This window comes from Patiria miniata, unplaced genomic scaffold, assembly GCF_015706575.1.
Source record: "Patiria miniata isolate m_02_andy unplaced genomic scaffold, ASM1570657v1 HiC_scaffold_3, whole genome shotgun sequence".
Classification (NCBI taxonomy): domain Eukaryota; kingdom Metazoa; phylum Echinodermata; class Asteroidea; order Valvatida; family Asterinidae; genus Patiria; species Patiria miniata.
The window spans coordinates 24,163-40,147 of NW_024037069.1; the positions used below are offsets into that span (position 1 = coordinate 24,163).

Here is a 15,985-nt window from a genome sequence, read left to right on the forward strand (position 1 = left end):
TTTAACCCAATTGGTTACATTATTCTTTAACTAATGAATAATAACTTATTCACCGGTGTGCACAGTCTTTTTAAACATCGGAGTTATCAAAGGAAAATATTGAATAATGTATAAATAAAAACACACTAAAATTTTCCAAAAGGAGTACAACCGCAACAGTTACCTATGTACCGATAATAACCTAAACAAAGCTTAGTCTGCCCATGACGCCGGCAGCCTCCGTCGCCCAGAAATCACAGCATATTTAAGTTGAAGAAAGTGGGGTTTTTTTTGGGGGGGGGGGGGGGTTGGCTGGGATATTTTCACCCACTTACTTTGATAATATAAAAAAAACACTCTGCACCGATAGGAAAAGTCCATGCAAGGTTGATCACCGATCGTGAAAGACCATCACCCATGGGCGTCACAAGGGGGGAGCACGGGAGCGCTCCCCCCCGGAAAAGCCCCCCCCCCCAAAAAAAAAAAAAAAAAAAAAAGATGGGGGAAGAAGACAGAAAAAGGGGCGCGAAGTAATATTGTTTGAAAAATGCCCACCCTCGAAAAATGATAAATCGTGAATATGCTGGAAAAATCCAGGTATTTCGGGGAGAAAAATGTTTTGCCCCTCTGCCAAAAAATTCTGGCGACGCACAAATCACGGTGTTTTATAGCCACATTGCCAATGATAGGGAAAACCGGTCGACTTATCAATTGTTATGGTTATATTAATAACGGCAACACCAAACCGTAGTGGGCAACAGCGGAGACTCAAAGCCACGACATACACAATATGCTTGACAATAAATGAAATACATGAACATGAGATATGTGGCAGTAATAACAACAAATGAAAATCATACTTGAATTACAAAAAAATAACTTCCCACGTCATAGCCTCGTGACACTTGAGAGCGCTACGGCAAGTATCAAATTAGAAAAACAAGGGATTGAATGGTTTCGTTTGCCCCATAAATATGAGGAGCAGGCTGTCTGTATCCTAAAAATTGCGAACATTTTAATCCTTGTAATGGATATAGTCTCTTGAAACCTTGGAGCACTATAACTGGCGGATGTAAGGGGTGGTGGTGGAAAACATTTGCAAGGAAAGTTCCTCTGTGTACTGTCCATCATGTGCTCGCTTAAAGGGAAAATACAACATTTGCAAACATCAAAAAATAAAACTACCAAATAATTTTGAAATACCTTGCTGGACTGTTAGTGAATGACAGTGTAAAGCATCCTGTAAAATCATGGCACCTGGTATACTGTCATTTTCAAGAAAAGTGGTATTTTTGTATCAATTTCCAACGCTGGTCGGCCGACCAGCGTTGGAAAAAACTGGCTTTTTTCAAATACTGGCCCCAATTGACCATCGCACTTGTTTGCAATCGATTACACACCTATGAACGGGTACAAGCCAGCTAGACTGGTTCCCTGACCTTACAATTCCCCAATGTATGTTAACTGCTCTGTTTCTTCTTATATTGAGTCAGGGAACCAGACTACAGGAAAATGATTGTTTTTCTTAGTTTTTATAGCATTTTCGAACCCAAAACCTCAAAAAAGTCAGTGTAACTACATTTGCTATATATTTCCAACCCCTGCAATTCCATTCGTTTCTGAAAATTACAGCAAAGGCAAATGATGTATATTCCCTTTAAGTGTGCTTAAGTGACCAGAGGCCCCACATATCTATACCAAGATTGGCTATTAGATGGATTTATGATGATGATGATGATGATGATGTGATTGCATTCCTGTGCCCCCTGGATGCCTGCTCAGACCCCTCAATAACCCCGCCATATATGCTGTCTCCAATGACCCACACATCAATCATCATATTATGCAAAAACCTTTTATCACGTATTGGTAAAAAAATACTCGGACTCAAATTTAAGGACATGAGAAACACATTGCTGAGATGATTGGTAAAGCTAATAGAAAATTATTCATGTTCAGGAAACTGAAAGAAACTGGTTTTACTCTAAGAACTTGTTACCCTATGTTAGACCAGTCCTAGCAAACGCATCGCCGGTGTCACGGTCTCGCTTCTCCGGCGTGCTAGCTTCTCCAAAAGGAAAATTTCGCTTCAACACGCATGCACAAAATTGCGCAGTAGTGTACATTTTCGTCACTGTATTAGTGTGCCGAGTTCCTCGGGGTTGTACTTGTGCACGTAAGATCTTATTTGTATGAATGGTTACAGGGTATCAGTCGAATCCAGAATTTTCGTGGCACGCACTATTAACTCCCACGAACAAAAAAAGACTTGAAATGCACATTTATTTTAAGCCATGGTTGCAATAATAAAGACAAAATGGACCACGAACGAGCAAGGAACACGGACCAAGGAGTTCGTTCTTAATTATTCCTCCATGAACACACACACATGCATGACGCTGGGAACACCAATCAGAATGCTTGCAAGACCATGGAATGACTTGACCCACAGGAAGTGTTACATAACACATTCTTAGGTGTCCTTCACTGTGTTATTAATGGGCTTGGTAGACTTCAACAGCCCTAGGAAAAGTAAGCACAGTGGACACATGAGCATGAATCGTGCTCATGTAACGTGCACTATAACGTGCTCAATTATCCGCCGAATCCACCCGGAGAAGCTAGCACGCCGGAGAAGTGAGACCGTGACACCGGTTTGGCACTCAAGCATTACACTCAAACAGACCAATCTAATTTAGTCGATCCAAAAGAGTTTGCCGTATTACTCTATCTCTGGATCACCTTTATGATAGAAGAACCACTATGTGTACAAACTTTGCTCTAGGTGCTTTTAAATCAGGCAAATTTAATGAGTGGTTTCCTCAATCAAAAAGTTGGCACACTATGAATCTTAGATCGAGTAGAACACTCAAGGAGCATCCCAGTTCATCCAAGAGATTTCGAAATAGCCCAGACTCATCAATAGTTCAACATAGGATTTTCAAATGTATACAATTTTAATTGCTATTATCCGAGTGTATATGTTTTTGAGAATAATGGATTGTTGTGCATTTTGTATGTGTTTCGATTTCTCGTGAAATGTGTGTATTTTTAATTTATTTTAATTTTTACTGTAAATCACTGTGCAATTCAGCGTCTGAGCTGCTTGATGGTGATAATCAACCCAAATAATAATAATGTTAATAATAATATTGATAAAAAAATAATAACTTATAATAACCCATAATTGGCTATTTGGGGAACATTCCCATAAACTAGTGCACACATTTTTCCCCCAAATTTAATGACCCGTAACTCCAATTTTACCTTAATTCGCCGGGTAATTTTTACTAATTCGACCACGAGCAATCGAGTCTATTTGCGACGATAATATTTTGCCTCTAAATGTGTGACGCTAAAGTGTCTCCCGTTCTGTTCATGCCACATTCACAGAGGAGTGTTTTATTCCGGATACCTGTGATATGGCATATACCGTTTGAATTGTTAATTGTTATGGTTATGTTAATATGGGCAACACCAAAGGCCCAAATCCACAGCGGCATACACTAACTGCAAACATTTCACGGACATTACAAAAAATGGAGTTCGTAAGTGAGAACGGACATATTATAAAACATATAACCGTATTAACACAATTTAGGGGCAACACCAGGCCCGACCAGTATAGTGGGCAACACAAGAAACTCAAAGCCACGGCATACACAATATGCTTGACAATAAATGAAATACATGTAGGCCTATATGAAAATGAGATATATGTGGCAATAAATGACAACAAATGCAAATTAAACTTGAATAACAAAAAAATAGCTTCCCACAGATGTACATTCAGTCAGGAAAACATCATAGCCTCGTGACACACTGAGATCGCTACGGCAAGTATCAAATTAGCCTAACAAAATAGAAAAACAATGGATTGAATGGTTCCATTTGCCCCATAAATATGAGGAGCAGGCTGTCTGTATCCTAAACATTGCGAACATTTTAATCCTTGTAATTTGTATAGTCTCTTGAAACCTTGGAGCACTATAACTGGCGGATGTAAGGGGTGGTGGTGGAAAAACATTTGCAAGGAAAGTTCCTCTGTGTACTGTCCATCATGTGCTCGCTTAAGTGTGCTTAAGTGACCAGAGGGCCCCACATATCTATACCAAGATTGGCTATTAGATGGATTTATGATGATGATGATGATGATGTGATTGCATTCCTGTGGCCCCTGGATGCCTGGTCAGGCCCCCCAATAACCCCGCCATATGCTGTCTCCGATGGCCCACCCATCAATCATCAGGTGCAAAAATTGTTTTACCATTTATTGGATAAAAACAAATCACTGTGTTTATGCCACATCCACAGAGGAGTGTTTTTATTCCGGATACCATCGATTGGGCATTTACCGGTTGCAATATGGGCAGCACCAAAGCTCAAAGCCACAGCGGCATACACCAACAACAAACATTTTACGCACATTAATTTAAAAAAAAAATGCAGTTCACATATGAGAAAGACACTTTCAAACACAAAAACACCGTAAACAAATATCACCGTCAGGGGCAACACGAGAAACCCTAAGCCACAGCGGCATGCAAGTTCAATAACTGATGCACTTTGGCGATCGATGATGGATTTTGCAATCGGTGATGGGTCGTTGATCATCGGTCGCAAAAGTCCATCACCGATTGCAAAAGTCCATCACCGATTGCAAAAGTCCATCACCGGTCGCGAAATTCCATCACCGATCGTTAACATGCATCACCAGTAAAAGTCCATCACCGATTGCAAAAGTCCATCACCGATTGCAAAAGTCCATCACCGATTGCAAAGTTGATCACCGATCGCGAAAGTCCATCACCGATCGTTAATATGCATCACCAGTAAAAGTCCATCACCGATTGCGAAAGTTCATCACCGATCGTGAAAATGCATCACCAGTAAAAGTCCATCACCGATCGCGTAAGTCCATCACCGATCGTGAATATGCATCACCAGTGAAAGTCCATCACCGATCGCGAAAGTCCATCACCGATCGTGAATATGCATCACCAGTGAAAGTCCATCACCGATTGCGAAAGTCCATCACCGATCGTGAATATGCATCACCAGTAAAAGTCCATCACCGATCGCGAAAGTCCATCACCGATCGTGAATATGCATCACCAGTAAAAGTCCATCACCGATCGCGAAAGTCCATCACCGATCGTGAATATGCATCACCGATTGCAAAAGTGTATCACCGATTCGATGATCACATTAAATGCCTCTTTGGCGTTCCATACATATCATCTGGTTCAACCAGAAGAGGACGACTAATACTCGGTGTGATTCATGATCCCCCTTCTCTCAGCAATTACATTTGTCAAATATTAATTATAGAAAGTCAGATGAGCAAAAGAGGAAAAGCGCTCTCTGGCGTCAAAATGACCCCCAACCTTCAACGACTGACAGGGAAACGTTTTGCCCTTGGTGAACAATGTGTGTATTGTTGGACAATTAGTATAATTTTATATAAAAAGCCAAAAGGTTTTTTCGGTGATTAAAAAAAATAACGACGTGAACTAAAAAAACAGCCCTGAAAGTGCTCTGAGGGCATGCAAATCGTGAATTGGCAGGCGTAGGCAATTTCGGGCCTATTTACTGGCCTTCACCCCTTCATTAAGCAAAACCTTGCAATTTTCAACCAGGCCACATTTCAGGCAAAAGGAAGGACCCATGAATCATATTTCATAAAACAAATGTCTAAACAGGCTTGAACATTCAACAGCTTGTACGCCTCGCTGTGAAATGAAGTTTACATTAAGATTTCCCGCTCTCTAATTGGAGTCTAAATTCCCTCTTAGGTTTAAACTATGTTACCTCGCAGCTCCTTACGTAGCCGGGGCGATTTGGTTTTTTTCCCAAACGAGATCGGACAATATCAAGAGAGGGCGCTCTTTCTGCGTTATGTATATTCATGATGTCCAGGCTTTAGAGAATAACAAGGAATAATGGTGTTTAAATCTCCGACGATTGACCCCGGATTTGTGGACGGGTTGGAAGTAGTCCTGACTTCTAATCAGGTCATCCGAGTTCGAACCCCAGTGAGCGTTGTTCACGTCCTCTCATTTACCTTACATAACTGAAGTGGGGAAGGAACATTTCTCACAAGACGTAAAAGCCTATCTTGGGTTTGTTGTAATGGACCAATCAGGAGATGAGAAGCGGATGTCGTTTGAAAAACAAAAAGATTCGCGGGGGGAGGGACACCCCCTTACAAATTCCCAGTGTCCATCAAGGATCCAAATTTTGCCCTTCACTAGAAAATTGTCATCATGAGAAAGAGCGACCTCACTGTAACTAGACTGCATCATCATGGAGGCAGCCATTTTTAATTAAAGGTTACGCAGACCAGTAAATAGACTGACATAGATCTCAGTGACAATTACGCGCACTTTCCAAAATTATTGAGACACACTTCGAATTTAATTTTTTTTTTCATCATCTTTAATTTTATCATCTTACGAATCTTTAATTTTTGTATGACTTTTGGGAGAAAATTCCATCCAAAGATGATCACCTTTGTGTGATCTTAACAAAAAGATACAACACTATTGTTAATCACTCGGAAAAAATATCAAGTCAGGTTAAATTCGGTCAAAATAATACTTTTCGTGTCAAAGCGATACTTTTCCAGGTCGCAATGATACTTCTCTGGATCAGTTTTTTGGATCATTTGACCCGGAACATTTTCAATGAGACCCGGGAAGGTATCATATGGCTCGCATTCCGGGTCTAATTAGCCTTTCGCCAAGGCTATTGTGGCTTAAGGCTATAAATACAGCACGCACGAGTGGCGAAGCCACGAGGCTTTTTCTAACTTGTTTTGTTGAATTATTCATATTTTTTTATGCAAATAAGTAGAGTGCTGAAAGGTTTACCAATCACAACGCAGATTTTGCCGAGTTGCGTCCATTTGTGAAAGAAGGGTGATTTTCGAAAAAACGTAAGAGGAAATAACTAAACAAAATAAGTTCATACACTAAAATAATTTCTTGAAATTCTTATATAAGTAAAATTATAATAAGATAATGAAAGAACAATTGCGCAGTCACGATCTCGTGGAAAATGAACACTAGACTCGCTTTTTTTTTTTTAATTTTGTGTCAGCATCCGGGGTGCGCACGCGCCTGGGTTGAAGCCACGTGCGCCCTAAAAGGCTAATGACCCTTTTAGGGTAGCAAAAATCGAGATTACAAAGAAAAACGTAAGAAAAAAAGTTGGAAAAGGCCTCGTGGATTTGCTACTCGCGTGTGTGGTCTCCCGCCCCAGTCGTTTCGTCCCGCCCCAGTCGTTTCGTCCCGCCCCAGTAGTTAAACCACGATGGACTTGGCGAAAGGCTAGGGTCAAATGTGATCAGGGACTTTTTAGACTGAATAGACAACATTTTACAGGCGAACAAATTATGCTTGAAGATGGCGATCAAAGCCACATATTTCATGCTCCAGCCAGCTCAGTTAGTACATTGCTCGGTTGGCTTTACACAACAACGGCAACTTTGCTAACTTCTACAGTTTCTACAATTATTTAAAAGGACATATTTATATGTGACCAATAAAAACCCAGGCTACAACGAGATAACTTTAGTCGCAGGAGCTCATACCATGCCACCAGCATTTATTCAACAGAAATCTTAAATGTGATTACATTTGAACGAATTAAAACCCACCACCTAGAATGACTTTCATGCGTTTGTTTAGTTCAGATATTAGCGTATGATTTTCCATTAGCCTACATCGCAAGTTTAACCCTAAAAGGGCCGGGTTATTTTGACCATCTCCCAGCCGGAATCAAACATCTCTCTAAGATCTCAGCCATCGAGTGACGAACAATTATGAAACTTGGAACACGCATAGAACAACTTATCATAAACATACCCAAGAAATGTTATGACTATAGGTCAAAGGATTTTGGAATTATGGCTAATTAATTATTCATATGTACGAATAGTAATTCTGCTTTTTTGTGTACACTATACGTATATGGGGATATTCAGTTTCGCTGCGTGGCAACCCGTGGTCCGAATTTTATGTTTTTGGAATCAAGAGATGCGCAAGACTCGAGGCTAAAAAGTCAGAACAGCTCGTCTCGCGAAAAAAAAATTCAAGGCTATCGCGGAAAAAGTTGAGGGGGCGGGGTGGATTCCGCCCCGGCCCTTTTGGGTTAAAAGGAAGGCCTCATTGGCTTATTAATAACAACACAAAATGATACATGAATGCGATGCAAAGGAAACATTTCCCATAGCAAATTGTGTCAGAAAAACTCGCAGTGGTAGCATCACAATCGTGACACCCATCGGGTGTTGTTAATATTCATTTCCAGATAAAGATTCAGATTAGGATCAGATTAAAATGGTAATTTTGACAATGTGTCATTTACTCATGGTAGTATAGCTTTGTCAACAGTTTCTTCCTTTGGGAGGAATTTCAACTACATGTTAATTTAAAAAGTCTCATTTAACTCGAACAAGGCAAAGACAATACAACTTAAACCCTTCACCGTAATAATTAATCAATTGCGACTTCACCATCCCGAGGCTGTTGGCATTTAGGACTCTGAAATGAAGACCAAAAACAAAACAATAAATGAGGAAAATAAAATCACTTTTTCGGTATTGGTTTAGCTCTATGGAACCGACTTATTGTCGGGCCGCAAATGAGTCGAATTTGTTAAAGCAATAATTCAATAAAGTAAACGTCACTTGATTTCAGTGTGTCTTTGTTTTATACTCGAGGGAAAATGGCAATTGAAATAAAAAATCTACTTTCGGGGTGAAACACGAATTAGCTCGGGGAATACAGCTTTAAGAACTGGATATTGGATATTGCTTCACAGCAACCTCGTCGGCTGAAAGGAAAGAGAGGGGGCGAAATTATTTTATTCTTGGTCAGTGTGTCCGTTTGTATGAAAAAAACGGTATTAACGCTAGATTTTACACTGAAAATTACAGCAATCTTGATTGAATTAAGGTCGAATGTCCACGGAAACGTACTCGACTGGTCCGATGGGTGGAATGCATGCAGAAGATATTCCACTTTTACGTTGGCTTTTTCGTTCATTTCAATGTCCACTAAAACGTGTCAGTACTTCAGTGCTAAATAAGGGTCGTTCAACTTAGCTGCATCCGTTAAAGGGAATAATAGCTTCAAAAAGAGAAAAATAATCCTGGAAACTTCTCTGCTTGAGCAGCCCCCTACTTGTCAACTGAAGAGCAATGAGAAGAAAAAAAAGAAAGTTCAGTGCGTCATTTTGGATAACAAATTTTAACGCTATAGATCTTACACAGAAAATTTCTTACACAGAAAACAAGGAGGTTTATTGAATTAAGGTAGAATTTCCACAACTTCCACGGGGTGCTATAGATTTTTGAATTCAGTTTGTAAATTTTGCTTTAATTTTGTTCTTTCCATTTTGCTCATCTACAATCAGCTGCGACCATAGAGCTATATTAAACTTAATTTAATTGAGCTTTATGGAACCGAGTTATTGTCGGGTCCTAAATAAGTCGAATTTGTTAAAGCAATAATTCAATAAACTAAACGTCGGTTGATTTCGGTGTGTCTTTGTTTTATACTCGAGGGAAAATAGCAATTGAAAAAAAATCTACTTTCGGGATGAAACACGAATTAGCAGGGGGAATACATGTTTCAGACTATATTGATACAAACTTAAACAAACAGACTTGTCAACTGAAGAGCAATGAGACTGAGAACATGTTGACTGTTCACTTTTTATGTTCACTGCGTTACAGATGCGTGCCCCGTGCTCTTTATAAAGGAAACGGGACACACTGTTGCTTTCCAGTGATTCTATTTTAAAATAGGGTTCCATTGGCTTCAAGGTGAGTCAATTACAGTAAATCCCATTTTTGAAACATCCCCCCCCCCAAAAAAAATCCTCATATTGATATTGAATAATTATCGGAAATTTACGTCTTGGTAACAAAAACACCCCTATAAAGACTGCTATGTCAATATTTCGGGAGAAGTGAAATTTACCTTCAACATTTGCCATTCTCTTCTTAAAACGTATGCACTCGCCCCCCGTGGGAGTGGGTGCTGGCACACAGAGCCAGCCGGGAGGGCACTGGTACGGCAATTGATTATTGATGTCACAGACTGAGAATAAAGCAATCGGATTGAAATATGAAGTTAATCGCAATATTATACAATGCATTGGCACATTGGAAGTGTGTTGAATGTGAACATTAAATCTGATTAACAGGAAAATTAAGAAGAAATCAATTGCAAAAACTTACGATCTTGTTTGACACCAAACTCGTCGGCTGAAAAGAAAGGAAGAAAGAGAGAGGGAAGTACATTTTATTCCTGATCAGTGCGTCGGTTTGGATGAAAAAAAATGTCAACACTAAATCTTACACAGATAATTACAAGGACCTTTATTAAGGTAAGGTCGAATGGCCACTAAAACGTGTCAATACTTTACTACTGGTCCGATTGGTGGATTGTATATTGATGCTAAATATGGATGTGGTTCAACTGAGCTGCATCCGTTTAAAGGAACATACTTCAAAAAAGAGGAAAATAAGCCGAGAAACTACTCCGCTTGAGCTGCCCCAACTTGTCAACTGAAGAGCAATGAAGCGGGAAGATGTTGACTGTTCACCTTTTATGTTCACTGCGTTACAGATGCGTGCCCCGTGCTCTTTATAAAGGAAACGGGACACACTGTTGCTTTCCAATGATTCTATTTTAAAATAGGGTTCCATTGGCTTCAAGGTAAGTCAATTACAGTAAATCCCAGTTTTGAAACAAAACATCCCCCCCCCCAAAAAAATCCTCATATTAATATTGAATAATTATCGGAAATTTACGTCTTGGTAACAATAACACCCCTATAACGACTGTTAAGTCAATTTTTCGGGAGAAGTGAAATTTACCTTCAACATTTGCCATTCTCTTCTTAAAAGCCGCGCACTTGCCCCCCGTGGGAGTGGGTGCTGGCACACAGATCGAGCCGGGAGGGCACTGGTACGGCCATTGATTATTGATGTCACAGACTGAGAATAAAGCAATCGGATTGAAATATGAAGTTCATCGCAATATTATACAATGCATCGGTACATTGGAAGCGTGTTGAATGTGAACATTAAATCTGATTAACAGGAAAATTAAGAAGAAATCAACTGCAGAAACTTACAAAAATATTGTTTGACACCAAACTCGTCGGCTGAAAAGAAAGCAAGAAAGAAAGTTCAGTGCGTCCATTTGGATAACAAATTGTAACGCTAGATATTACACAGAAAATTTCTTACACAGAAAACAAGGATCTTTATTGAATTAAGGTAGAATTTTCACAACTTCCACGGGGTGCTATAGATTTTCGAATTCAGTTTGTAAGTTTTGCTTTAATTTTGTTCGTTCCATTTTGCTCATCTACAATCAGCAGCGACCATAGCCTTTCACCAAGGCCATCGTGGTTTAACTTGCCCGCATTCAAAGCGGCGAAACAAAAACAAAAACAAAAACAAAAACGAGAAATAGAAAGAAAATGTTACCTTCGTTAGTTTCGGCCGCGAGGACAGAGCCCAGGCACACCAGAACGACCAAGCAGATATAAGCCTTCATCTTGACTGCATAAAGATACGGTAACCCAGAATAATACAAATATACACAACAAGAACGGTACTAGTTCCATATACCTGCATGCATCGGGCATCAATGGGTTTTCCTGCCATGTTGTCTTAATCATGATAATGCCAGAGGTGTAATGACTCAGTTTAGCTGGTGGTTAACAAGATAAATTGAAATCTGTATCTGCAGATATCTTGATCTACAAATTCCGAAAACGCGACTCCAGCATCTATGGCGTCAAATCAAATGATTTAAAGAGAGCTATAGGACTGAACGAATATCAGGTTAACGATCAACGTAAATACACTTGTGACTTAATACATGTTCACAATGGAAACTGAATCACCTAGTACACGGTGCAAAAGCTGACGAAATCCCCGAAAGGTACCAAAATCCATCCATCGCTGTGCGCGCAGGTCAACTCAAATTTTCTTCGTGCTCTCATATTGGACGGATTTTGTACGCAGACACTCGCCGGTGCGTGCAAATGTAATTTAATGTTGCAGAGGATGGACTTTTCACAATCTAGCTTTGCAGCGAACATGAACGAGATCAGCGGTGACTAGCAGACTCGGAGGACGGCGGGAACGTGGAAAACCTACCACCGTACTCGCGGGTGCATTATTCTCACGATGGCTTAAAATAGAGCTCGTCCAGAACTGGCACCCATAGGAAAGCGCGCGTTAGCAAATCGTGACGTCATCATGTCTAGGGTCTATTCCCTAAATGAATTCGTTCGAATAGCTTCCCCGAGTTAACTCGGATAAAGGCAGATGGTAATTCGGATAGAATCAACAGAAACCGGTTGAAACCAACCGAACAAACCAGTTATAACTGGTAGTTCTGATGGAATCAGCAGGAACCAGTTGAAACCAACTGAACAAACCAATAATAACTGTACGTAGTTCTGATGGAATAAGCAGGAACCAGTTGAAACCAGTTGAACGACCGAGTAATAACTGGTCATTCTGATGGAATCAACAGGAACCAGTTGAAACCACTTGAACGAACCAGTTACCTACTGGTAATTCTTATGGAGTCGTGTATTGGTCGTGACAGGCCTGTAAGACGAACGTTTTGGCATCTTATACAGATAAGCTAACACAATGCAAGCTGTCGCGTCGTTTTAGCCGTGAAAGGTAGGGCGGATTTCGACGATGGATTGAAAATACTGACAAAGTAAGCTACTTACATGAAGTTGATGCTGTTGTGCTCCTGAAGTAGAGATAAGCTTGCTAGTTGACGACAATCGCCGGAATGACTATTTGAAGAACGAAACAGACTTTTTATACTTTTTGGATGTAAATGGACGGTGCAGAGCTTACGATAGTGGTATCGAAGGACCGATAGCGTGTGAGGAGAATCAGCAGACGTTCGTGATTGGCTGAAAATTATAAGATGTGAACTCCATTGAAACACCGATCCATTGACACGATTTCTTGACCAGTTACAGCTGCGATTAAATATTGACATGCGTGCACTAAAGTCCGCCATGCGTGCGCGTGCGTTTGACGCACGAGCTGGAACATGCAGTGTGGCATTGGATGGGGTCACGTGTTGTTGCCCACGTGTTCAGTGGGCGGGGCTTAATGGATTAGCCTATAGATCGTGGTTTCTTGGTTGATGACTCATCAAAAAACTTAACTTTCCGTCCAAGAAATGACAAAATAAACAATAAACTATTCAAAAAACAATGAAGCGATCATCAGCATTCCTTAAAGTTAAGTTTTTCAAATACTCTTGTTAAGAACAAACAGATACGTTACCTCATTTTCATATTTATTTTTGGAAATAACTGCAACTCCTGCAGAACCTGTGGATATTTTTAGTTTGGACCGGCCGGCCGGCCCCCCCCCCCCCCCCCCAATTTGAGACCTTTGATGACATGCATACACCCGGTTCCTGTGTTGGGCTATCAGAGGCAAAGAACAAAATTACAATTTAATCTTGATATTGTGTAATGAAAAGACACGTCTTCTCTATCACAAGAGTCGATTAAATGTCATTTCCTATAATTATTCTTATCAGTAAAAGGTAATTTGGAAATATTTACCATGAAATCAGTAACTCAAAATTAATCTTTTCGACTTTACAGTTAATATTAAAACAAAGTATTTTACACTAAATATTCAGTTGAGACCCCCCCCCCCTCCACCGTTTTGTGTAATCCCGTTTGACCCCCCAACCCCCCTCTGGAACCGCGCCCGGTGTTTCATCATTTTTACACCATTTCCCGTTTTCTTCGAATCACCCCGAACCCTTCCCAATCCCATCGGCATGAACGTCGCCGGAATTTTGTCCAGAGGCAGCTATGATTACTTGACACTTGGGGTGCTGTTGAACTGTAAACGGAGACGTATCATAGAGCACGGATCTGACATTTAAAGGCCCAGTTTTGTCAAAAATCCACAAAAATAAACAGCATAAAATGACCTGGACTATCTTGTTCTCCACCCCCCGGCCCTACACAAGTGAAAATATCCTTTTTTTTCGCTATCCCGCATTATAAAATGCAAGGACAAAAATTCCAATGCAGTAATTAGTTCCCTTATCATTTCAGGGGAGAAACCTGCTGGTACATCATCCAAGACGCTTTGGATCCCTGGGATCTTCACTTGGCGTCGGCTTTATCCATGCATGATAATCTACAAAGCCTTGTAATTATTTGACTGCATGGGTAAAGTCCTCTTTTTATTTCCTAAAGTAGAATTTGAACCATTCATTAAAACAAGTGATTGAAACAAAATGAATAGGGCGCGAGAGAATATATGAACGTACAAAATAATATTCGAGTTAAAAAAGTATGCTCGTGCTCTAACAAACTTTGAATTAGGCCCCCCCCCCAAAGTCTCCGGTTTCTGGTATGCGCACGCGTCGCCGTAGCCATGCGCGTCGGCAAAATGAAAAAGTTTTTTCTTTCAATGAAAGATGATGTCTCAAAACCGCCAAACTCACTGGTTTGACTGGAATACTGCTGCTGCACGATTTTAACGTGTTTTTAGATGGGGTTATGATCGAGAATAAGCTTTATGTGGCCTCTCTGGACTCCCATATATTTGCACTAAGTTTAGTCAGGCACCATTTGCAGTCATCAGCCGACATTTGGAGCAAAAAAGTCAGGTAAAAAAAAAAAAAGCCGATTTGAGGAGTCTGCAGCCCTCGCAAATGGACGTTTCTGTTTTGCGTGTAAATGAAAACGCCCTCCAAAAGCCGAATCATTATCGAGCAGCAAATAATTCAATTTTTTAACAGAAATAATTCAATAACTAAACCTCGGTAGACTTCTTCGTTCGATGTCTCATTCGAAATTGAATAACTTATGGTGTCGCAAGGAATACAGCAATTGAAAGTTAAATCTTTTAAGGGGTCACACTCGAAATACACCTGTAACTGCTTTTGGCTACTTCATCTTCGCAATAACATATTAAAATTAAAAAAAACTTTTTAAGTATTTTGTTTTGTAGATATGCCTACCCAGCAACAAGGCATTCAAACGACAATTTTGTATATCAAGAGTTTTCTAGTGGCGTATCTAAGGCTTACCCCCACTCATGGCCTATGCCCCTCCCCCGTGAATCCCCCCCCCCTCACCTTCTTAGAATTTAGGGGGGGGGGGGCTAAAAGGAGCGTTGATATTGTAAAAACAGTTGAGTGCCCTCCTCCAGAAAATGAGGTCCAATTGGATCCCCATCGATGCATCAGTCACTCCTATTGTATTTCTGTTGCAAATCTGTCAACTGTTTGCGCATTTCAAGACATATTAAACAATTTAGTGTTGGATAGTGTGTGTGGTTTGTAATTTGAATTAAACCTGATATCTCAAGAAAAAATAAAAGTTCATTCGAACTTCTACTTTCTCTTTTAACCCCTCGCCCGCCCTGTCTGTCCCCCCCCCCCCCCTCGGCTATGGCCCGAACCCAGTTCCAGCAGATTTAGCAACAACACGAATCAAATGTCTGTGCGAGTTGCTGGCAAGATTTCGATCGGCCATGTGTGCCATATTTACATAATCTATTATAACAATCTTTGCATGAAGAACAGAGTCTATATTTCTGCTGCAGTCATCACAACAAAATTAATCAATGAAAGATGCGTTTTCATTGCTAATGTTGAGTTCACCTCGTCCCTTTACAAAACAAGCAGATTCGTATTGCTGTGTTTTGTCCCTAGAAAGACAAGCATTTTCCATTTTGAGAAATAGAAATCAAAGGACGAATGTAGCCGATGTGTAGGGAAGGAATAAATAATGTACACATTTCAAAATATTTGTAATCCGACAATAATTCAGTTCACGCCGGGAGGATTGGTCCCTGCCCCGATCATAATCGATAATATACAGAACGTAAACAAGTCTGCTGAACGGGCGGGTCTATTTGTGCAAAAAGTCGTGCAAATAAAGCGGCCTTAAATACAATGAAATA

General features: G+C 40.3%; 1 protein-coding gene across 2 annotated transcripts; it reads right to left on the reverse strand.

The window, feature by feature from the left end:
- Positions 1-8,160: 8,160 nt before the first annotated feature.
- Positions 8,161-12,928, reverse strand: LOC119736884. 2 transcript variants are annotated; one of them, XM_038210899.1, is made up of 7 exons: positions 12,757-12,903; positions 11,489-11,563; positions 11,131-11,160; positions 10,871-10,990; positions 10,229-10,255; positions 9,969-10,088; positions 8,161-8,525 (listed from the first exon to the last, which is right to left on the reverse strand). In XM_038210899.1, exons 2-7 carry the CDS (start codon positions 11,556-11,558, stop codon positions 8,518-8,520), a joined length of 375 nt encoding a protein of 124 aa, XP_038066827.1. In that variant the 5' UTR covers positions 11,559-11,563; positions 12,757-12,903; the 3' UTR covers positions 8,161-8,517. The 2 variants fall into 2 exon arrangements, with proteins under 2 accessions (XP_038066827.1, XP_038066825.1); XM_038210897.1 differs by lacking the exon at positions 8,161-8,525 and adding an exon at positions 8,824-9,174 and having other exon boundaries at positions 12,757-12,928.
- Between the last annotated feature and the right edge of the window lie 3,057 nt (positions 12,929-15,985).

Excerpts from the sequence above, each read along its gene's own strand:
- LOC119736884 (XM_038210897.1), bottom strand. The coding sequence starts at position 11,558 with ATGAAGGCTTATATCTGCTTGGTCGTTCTGGTGTGCCTGGGCTCTGTC. Across the intron at positions 11,161-11,488 it reads CGCGGCCGAAACTAACGAAG|CCGACGAGTTTGGTGTCAAA; the intron begins GTAACATTTTCT and ends CTTTCTTTTCAG. Across the intron at positions 10,089-10,228 it reads GTTTGGTGTCAAACAAGATC|TCTGTGACATCAATAATCAA; the intron begins GTAAGTTTTTGC and ends CTTTATTCTCAG.